The following is a 9,445-nucleotide window of genomic DNA, read 5'->3' as shown; positions in this document are numbered from 1 at the left end:
CTTCTTGTGCAAGTATTATTATTATATACATATATATATATATATATATGCTATTACAGTAAGGACCATACAGTGAGATATCACAATCTCAAAATTAGTATATATTTTCATCCCTTTGCACAAAGATTAGTATATGTATTTTCATCCTTTTGCACTTTAATTCTAATTGATCTGAGGAATGTAGTTAAAATCCTCAGACTTTCCATGAGCACCCTTCCCAGAGTCTCCTTCTTGTGACCCTCAAAAATTGCCTTATGTTTGGCCTGTGCATTCATTATGTTATTACTGAAGTTTACTCAGAAGAAGTATTGCATGTATTCCTCTTGTGGAAAAACAAATCAAACACTTCATTTTGTGTCCCCTTATGGAGCTAGAGGAGAGTATAGTAAAATATTATCTCTTGATATGGAAATATGGGGTAGTTTTTATGGAATTTTTTTACAGAATTGTAGCCTTTGTACCCAAGAAATTCAAGCAGAACACAAGAGGAGCTGGTGCTAATGCCTGAGATCCAGTGAACAATGTAAAATATAAATTAATTTAGCTTTGCTCTTAGTATAAGACATCACACTCAGGATAACAAAGCAAACCTGGAAGCTTGGCTGATAAAACACATTTCTTGTGCTAGGTACCTTGAAAATAAGCACTTTGATATTAAAGTTGCAGTTTCACTCTTTTTAATATCCTGTATCCATGCTTCTGTAGAAGTCTGATCTGTTGAAAATTAAGTGCTGTTCCATATAGAATACAAATGACTGCTGGAAGGTAACAGTAATGCAAATAGCATCCTGTTTTGCAAAACAAATCATATAAGATTAAACAAATTAATAATTATTAAAATGTAATATTATGGCCACCTAAAGTAATAGACATCTATATGCATGATTAGATGCCAAATGTTGCCAGCTTTTTAATAAAACATGTACAGAAACATAAAAGCAGTCTTAACAAAGAAGCATAAATAAATAATCTGTGTAAAGGACATGAAGTATGAAGTAGTTTTATTGCTAAAAATGTTACCAAAAACAAAGTGATCTATCAGTACAAATGTGGAGATTTTATGTAAGTTCAAGGACATAACTGCTGAGAGAGTAACTCACTTAAACCTTTAAAGGAACTGGCTGATTCACTAGGTATAGTATATATTTAAAAAGTGTTGGGCATTTTACTGGGTTCGTCTTACGATCTTTATTTATTTTATTTATATATTTTGAGTTTATCTAATGATCTTAATATACTTGTGGTTCAATGGCATGGAGCAAGGTGCCTGTCTATACTCTAAATGGGTCAGGTTAATTAGGGGCCCATAGCCTGGAAAGCTAGTGTTGGAGGAGTGCAGACTGAATGGCCAGAATCCTTTTCTTCTATTCGGACAGTGCTGTAAGTTTGAACAACTGCACTACTAATACCTTTTGGACACAAGAACAGTGCTAGTCTGCCCTCTTGTAGGAGCTTAGGGGATGTAAACACACGTTCTACAAGTCCTTCAAAGAGCTTATATGCTACCCATGTTCAAGGCATTGTATTTGCACAGTTCCAATGTCTGTGACGTGTAACTTTGGACTACAGATTTGGCAGCCACAACAGAAAAACAGGAAAGGAGCAAAAATATATATATATTATAGGCTCAGTTTTCAAGTTTATGACCTACTAACCTTATTTATTTTACTTTGTTAAGCTGTAGAGTGGACTGGTCCAGAGATCCTTTTTAGCCATATCACAATTAGGTTCATAGGTGTTTACTAGGCTAACGACCATAAGGGCCTTTTTAAGTCTACCCATGTATCCCAAATCTCTGACAAGTTCTGATACCCTTGATAAGTGTAAGCAGGAGCATGTGAGATGAAACCTTTACAAGCAGAGGCCTGGGAGATGAACAATTTACAGCCCGCTTGAGTCCATTAGAGATACAGGTGCCAAACCAGGGATGAATTTCCTATTCCCCATCCAGTTGTCCAAGTTACATATGAATTGGGTTAGGAAGGAACTCTGCTTCACATGGATGGGGAGCCTGTTTAAGAAAAGGGATAGTCTCTCAGATACATACCTGTCTCTCCAGCAGATCCTGTACATATCATAGGCAAGGTTTAAGCCTTTAGAATGGGTAATTCTGGTGCTGTTTGTTTTGTGAATATGCAAGAGGTCCATCAGAGTGGAGTCTGACAATGCCTTGTATTCCAGGCATAGATATCTCCTCAACAGCCTGTAGAAGACAGAATACAGATATAGGACCTTGAGGTGGTCTGCATAAGACAAGTTACTTATGCCTTCTATTCTTTTAGTGAGGAACCTCTGTGGATGTTGCAGTTGTTGGATATGCCTGGTTAGGTACATACCAAAGGGGGCATTGTACTCCATGATATGTCTGATGAATTCCAAATACGTGGAACAATGGCTTCTTTGGACCTAGATGCCATACCTTTGTTTATAAGCTGTACAACATAAAATTATTTCCTCATTATTGTAGCCACATGATGTTCAAAGCCTAGATTACTGTCTATGTATATCCCCAAGTCCATGACACATTGTTAACGCTTATGGGTGTGTTGTCAATATAATAGTTACCAGGGGTAGAAGACTTCCTGAAGGATACTATTATTTGCATTTCTTGGTATTTAGTTTTAGTCCATGGCTCTGACACCAGTTATTTGTGCGTGTCAATCCTTCAAGGAGAACATTTGTGTTAGTGGGTGATTCAATGACAACTCTGAATTTGCATTCTTCTGCAAATTTGGTCAGCCAGAGGCCATTGACATTACCTTTACTTCAGAGAAGTAAATGCCAAAAAGGAGTGGCCCCAGGACTGATCCCTGAGGGACTCCACTTGTGATTGGCCTCTTTGTAGAGGTGGACTCCCCAATTCTAACTTCCTTTGTCCTGTTTCTGAGCCAGCTGGCTATCCACCAGGTGACCTAAGGGTGTGTACCTAACCTCTTCAGTTTGTCAACAATGCCTGATTGGGGTTTTGTGTCAAATGCCTTGGCCAGGTCAAGGTAGGCAGTGTGAACCATTATGCTCTCATCTTTTGCTTTGGTGACCCTCTCAAAGATGTCCACCAGGTTGGGTCAGCATGACCCACCCTTGAAGAAACCAAATTGGGTTGAATCCAGTCTCTGGAGGTTTTCTATGCCACTTTTGATCATTTGCATGATAATCCTTTACATGGCTTGGCATAGGAGACTAGTGAGACTTATGGGTCTGTAGGTTCATAGGTAGGTACTAGGCTATTGGCCCAAGGGCCTACGTAAGCCTAGCTAACAAGGTTCCCTGGCTTACACCACCCAAGAAAGTTATTTTCCTGTGCCACTGTCGAGCAGAGACACAGAAGTGATCCCCGGGGTGTATTTCCTATTTCCCATCCACTCATCAAGATTTTTCTTGAAGAGTGCTAATGAAGAACTTTGCTTGACATAGATGGGTAGCCTGTTCCAGAGTATGGGAAGTCTCTAAGACAGGAATCTATCCCTCCAGCAAGTCCTGTTTATTGTCATGACAAGGTTTAGGTCTCTAGAGTGTGTAGCTTGGAGGTACTGGAATTTCTTTAGGTTTAGCATGTCCAACAGCTCTGGGTTTGACATAGCTTTATATGTTAGGCAGAGATCACCTTGGAGTAGGCGATATGCTACGGAGCAAAGCTGGAGTTTTTTGAGGCGGTCAGTGTAGGGCATTTGTTTGAGGCCAGTAATCCTCTTTGTGAGGTACTTCTGTGGCCTTTCCAGCTGCTGCAGATGTCTTGTGAGGTACCTTCCAAAAGGGAAAAGGGGCGTTGTACTCTATAATGGGTCTAATGAGTGTCGAGTAGAGGGGAACAATGACCTCTTTTTTTCCTGGATGAGAACCCTTTTATGATGAGGTGTGCCACATAGAAAGACTTCCTGACTACTGTGGCGATGTGACTATCAAAAGAGAGACTACTATCCACCTGGGTCCCAAGGTCTCTTATCACACATTCAATGTTAAGTAGATTGCTGCCTATGTGGTAGTTCATGGGTACAGAGTTTTTACCAAAGGGGATGACACTGCACTTTTTGGCATTGAGCTTGACGCCATGGCTCTGACACCAGGCATCTGTCTCAGCGAGGCCCTTCTGTAGGATGTCCACATCATTTGTGGACTTGACTATGGCTCCTAGTTTGCAATCATCTGCGAACTTCATTAGCCAGAGGCCTTCTTTGTTAGCCTGTACTTCAGAGAAGTAGATACCAAACAGGAGAGGTCCCAGGATGGAACCCTGTGGTACTCCACTTGTCACTGCTTTGAGGTCAGATTTGGAGTCTTTAACTTTTACAGTGTGGGTTCTGTCAGTGAGCCAGTTGGCAACCCATCTTGTGACATAGGGATTTATACCTAGTTTAGTGAGTTTATCTATAATTCCAGAATGGGGGATGGTGTTGAAAGCCTTGGCAAGGTCAAAATAGGCTGTGTGAACCACATTACCCTCATCTACGGCTTTGGTGACTGCCTCAAATAAGTCGATCAGGTTCAGGAGGCATGATCTGCCTTTCTCAAACCCGAACTGGGTAGGATCCAGAGTTTGGAGGTTACCAATATCTTTGTTTTATGAGTTCCATGATGATACGTTTCATGGCCTTGCAGACCAGGCTCGTTAGGCTAATAAGTCGATAGTTCCCAGGATCAGTGGTGGCTCCCCCTTTGTGGAGTGGGATAACTGTTGCTGTGTGCCATTCAGTGGGCACAAAGCTTGATTTGAGGCTATTATTGAACATGGTGCTTAAGTGGGGAGCCAGTTCGTTCTGAAGTTCATGTAAAATGCAGCCTGGGATGTTGTCCGGTCCCATGGATGCTGTGTTTTTGGCTTTAGAGAGTGCAGCTTTTACCTGCGTAGTTGTGATTACAGGAACTCTGCATTCTTCCTGTATAGATATGGGCCCTTTAGGGGGTGAGGGGGGTAAAGTTAGCACTGAACCTATCTGCCAGGATGTTGGCAATATCAGGTGGTTCTGTAATTTTTGTGCCGTTGTGCTGCAACTCAGAGCAGATCTGGGTATTGCCATACAGATTCTTGACATAGCTATAGAATGCTTTGTGGTTGTCCTTAGAATTAGTGGCAATTTTGTTTTCGTAGCTAGCTTTGGAGGATCTTATAAGAGATCTCACCTTCTTACTGAGGCTGACCAGGGAGCTCCTCCACTCATGGGATTTTACTCTCTTTTGCAACAGTTTCTTCCTTCTGTTGTACAGTTTGTTTATGGCAGGGGACCACCAGATTGGCTTCCTTTTTTTGGAGGTTAGCATCTTAGTTCTGTTTGGGATAGCATGATCTATGCACTCGTGTAAGTGCTTATAGAGTGCATTTGTGTAGGATTCAGCAGTTGTAACTGTACTGTCCATCTGCTTGGGTGTCATGAAGTTCACCACTTCTGTCTTAAGCATGAAATTGGCTTTGGGGAAATGTTTTACCGTGGTTTCCTTAATGGGGGGTGGGGGTGGGATGTGGATATCAGGGATGATAACGAGGAAAAAATGCACCAAGATAACACACAGCAAACATTTAATCACAGCAAAGTACAAAGTGGTAAGCGCTTTCACAACCGAAGTTGCTTCATCAGACACCACAGTAAAAAATGCACAGGTTTAAATAGAGATTCTAAAATGCCAATTAATCAATAAAAATCAGACAATGATTAAGTAGCAGTGAAAAACAATTAAGCCTCATGCTCAAACTAAAAAAAGCATTGCTTAAAAACATTGCTTAAACATTGTACAAGAAGGAATCCAATACTATACATGAGAAAGCACTTAAAAAACTTATAAAATCATTATAAAACATGGAAAAATACTAGGCAGGAAAAAGTTAAATAGAATACTTGGAAACTAATAGTTAAATACATTAGACTAATTTTGAAAGAATTTAGCTAATCTTAATGCTTAAGATGTCTAGCCTTTAAAAAAGGGACCAAGGAAGTAGTAGCATTCAAACCAGGATACTTTTCAGAATTAAGTTTCAAAATTCACTTCTGTTCATGTCCCTCTGTGATATTCTCAATGTCACCACCTCTGGGGATTCTATGAATATGTTGTAGAACAAAGAACTTAAAGGAATGAGAACAGCCATTGGACATAACATGATTGGCTAGAGCATTTGATGGTTTATTATTACTAATATCTCTTAGGTAGTCTAGAATACGATCTTTAAGCATTCTATTTGTTTTTCCTACATAAAAAGCAGGACATTGTACACAAAAACAATAATAGACCACATCTGTAGATCTGCAATCAGTGTATTGATTAGTGTACAAAGAAAATTTCCTAGTAGGATGTACATATTTATTTTTGCTATATATAAATTGACAATCACTGCAATTCCTGCATGGAAAAGTACCATGCTGATTGGATCTAATAATAGTTCTAGATTATTCACCATGACATAGATGTTGTTTAAGGGATTTATTATTTCTAAAACTAAAAACAGGAGAATGTCCGACCTTGTCTACCAGTCCAGGCACTTCTTGTAGCAAATACCAATGCTTTTTGACTACATCTAAGTATTGATTGATGTTACTGGAAAACTGAAACACCACTCTAAAATCATTACTAGTTCTGTTAGTATATCTTGTATTGTCAACAGCATCACCAGCATTAAAATAAGGTTTACATCTAGTGCTTCTCAGCTTCCAGGCATTAGAGATAGTCTGTTCAATGTCTGCAGGCGAGTATCCCCTATGTAAAAATTCTGTTTTTAAATTAGATAGGGCAACTACTGCATCTTCATCTCTGCTATGCAGTCGCAGTGTTCTAAAAACCTGACCCTTGAGCACATTCCTAGGAACGTGTCTAGGGTGCATACTAGATTTGTACAAAAGAGTATTTTTTCTAGTGGGTTTAAAATAAATATTACTGCAAAGACTATTTAAAACAGATTTACTAATCTGCACATCAAGGAAACTTATGTCAGTGTTGGAACTATGGTAAGTGAACCTTAAAAAATCAGTAGTTGAATGCAAATATTCCACAAACTGTGCCAAATCAATACCAGAGCCTCTCCACAGCATAAACACGTCATCCACAAAGCGGACGTACCAAAGTATTTGTCCAAAGAATGGATTATTGTTTGACAACACATTTTGCTCTTCCCAGCTGACCAAAGCCAAGTTGGTGTAGCTATTTGCACATGCAGTGCCCATGGCCACGCCAACTTTCTGCAAAAAGAATTGCTCCTGGAACATAACAATGTTGTTCTCTAGGATAATCTCTAAGAGACTACAAATCAACTGTATCTTAGTGTTGGTGAAACACTTATTCACATAAAGAAAATCCCTAACGCTGTCAACACCCCAGGTGTTAGGTATACTAGTGAATAAGGATTCAATGTCTAATGTAACAAGGACAAAATTCTCATTAACATCAACACTTTCCATTCTATCATAAAGCCTTTGTAAAAACATCTTTGTATCCTTCAATATTGTATGGCAGTTTGCCAACAAACCATGTAAACATCCCTCTACATAAATAGAGAGAGGTTCAGTACACCACCCAGTGCCTGAAACAATAGGACGCATGGGTGGTGATAACAAATTTTTGTGTATTTTAGGTAGGCCATATACCCTGGGAACAAGTGGTTTATACACATTAAAATACTTAAAAAGTGAATCATCTATTAAATTCGTGATTAGTAAATCAAAAATTAAAAAAGAAACTTTATCTATAATAGCGTTAACAGTAGGCTTGGAAATGCATTGATATGTATGCGTATCAAGTAAAAGTTTCTCCATTTGTGTGACATATAAATCCTTGTCCATTAACACTATACCGCCTCCTTTATCTGCCTGCTTAATAACTATTGAATGTATATTTTGTAATTCTTGCAGGGCTCTGTGTTCATCTACTGTCAAGTTATAAAATGACATACTAGTATCAGTTAAGTTGTTTAATTCTCTAAAAGCAATTTCACATACATCTATGAATCGTTGAATACCTGTTGGTAAAGCTGGAACAAAGGTACTAGGTTTTCTGTATATATTATGTCCTTTATTACCTGCAGTAGTATCTGTAGGAAACAAACACTTCAGGGAAAGACTTCTGCCAAGTAGTCTTAAGTCTTTCAACATTTCTGCTGGGTCGGCCCTTCTTGCAGGAATAAAGGATAAACCTTTATTAAGAACACTAAGCTGTTCACTATTTAACACAAAAGAAGAAATATGTTGGTAATGACTAGGTCTAGGATATTGTTGCCCCCGGTGGGGGTGTGGATAAGTTGATCCAGGGCATTGGAGTTTATGAATTCCAGAAAGCGTTGAGCTAAGGAGTTGGTACACGAGTAGTTTTCCCAGTTAATGGTGGGGTAGTTGAAGTCGCCCATTATTAGGGTGTTTGGTTGAAACCTAATATTTTCCAGTACATCAAGAAAAGAGGAGTGGGAATCCTGGGGCATGGTGGGGGATCTGTATCAAGCTACAATTTGGATTGCAGTTTTGCCCAGAGTTAGTTGCACTTTGATAACCTCAGATGCATTATGCTGAGCAACTAGCCTGGAGGTGTGGATATCCTTAATGAATATGGACACACCTCCGCCTTTGGTGTTTCGGTCCAGGTTACATGGCCGAAAAGTACAGTATGAGTTATAGCCTGGTAGTGCAGGAGTGCTCTCTGGAGCCTTGAACCAGGTCTCAGTCACTGCACAGATATTGATGTTCTCCGTTTTAAGGAGTGCCTCGAGTGAGTGCATTTTGAGATTTAGACTTCTAGCATTGAGTAGCATTACCCTCAGTTTTTGCTTGCCTGTTCCTGTTACGGTGGTGAATTTGTTATTTGAACCTTGCCTAAAAAAGCCACTATAGGGGCAGAAAGAGCCTTAGCCAGTATCCAGAATCCCAGGGGCGACAGGTGCAGGCCATCTCTGGCAAAGCATCGTGGTCTGTCGATCATGTCATCCCAAGCAGACAGATACTGGATCCCCTAAGAATGACACCAGAAGCTTAGCCAATTGTTGAAGTCCATCATTTTGTCCTTGTACTGCAATATCATTCTGGGCGATGGCAGAATGCTTGTCAGGGCTAGGGTCATACCTGCCTGGACTACAAGATCGGAGAGCTCTTCCATGTCTCTTTTCATGTAGTCCAGTGAGGTACATCTCAGGTCATTCACACCAACATGGACAATGACAGAGTCATATTTGTACTTGTTGTGGAGTGACCTGAGTGCGTGGGTTATGTGGCGGATCCTGGCACCCGACAGGCAGCTGACAGTAACCTTCTCCTTGTTTAGCCTCGTGAGTGGGACATCAGTGTGCCTGACTATAGAGTCACCTATGACTAGTGTGTTGGGTATGTTGTTTTGACTTATTGGCTGTGGTTGAGTGAGTTTCCAAGATATGTAGATGGCCCTGCTTTGTGCAGAGGTATGACTGTTGCTGTTCTCCATTCATGAGGCATGAAGCCTGTTTAGAGGCTACAGTTAAATAGCAATTCCAATTGGCCTGATAAGT

The 9,445-nt window shown here is 40.0% G+C and overlaps 1 protein-coding gene across 1 annotated transcript in view; it reads right to left on the bottom strand.

The window, feature by feature from the left end:
• Nucleotides 1-677: 677 nt before the first annotated feature.
• LOC122803883 (capping protein inhibiting regulator of actin dynamics-like) overlaps nt 678-9,445 on the bottom strand; it is a gene marked incomplete at its 5' end in the record, with an annotated part of 81,178 nt that continues 72,410 nt past the window's right edge. Inside the window, one exon of the mRNA XM_044073564.1 lies at nt 678-788. Coding sequence (XP_043929499.1) covers nt 678-788 — 111 coding nt within the window. The remainder of the gene's footprint in view (nt 789-9,445) is intronic.

Source organism: Protopterus annectens, chromosome 6.part0, assembly GCF_019279795.1.
Source record: "Protopterus annectens isolate FY-2018-M chromosome 6.part0, PAN1.0, whole genome shotgun sequence".
Lineage (NCBI taxonomy): Eukaryota > Metazoa > Chordata > Ceratodontiformes > Protopteridae > Protopterus > Protopterus annectens.
The sequence above is the reverse complement of the archived record's forward strand: the minus strand, read 5'-3'. Positions and strand labels throughout refer to the sequence as shown.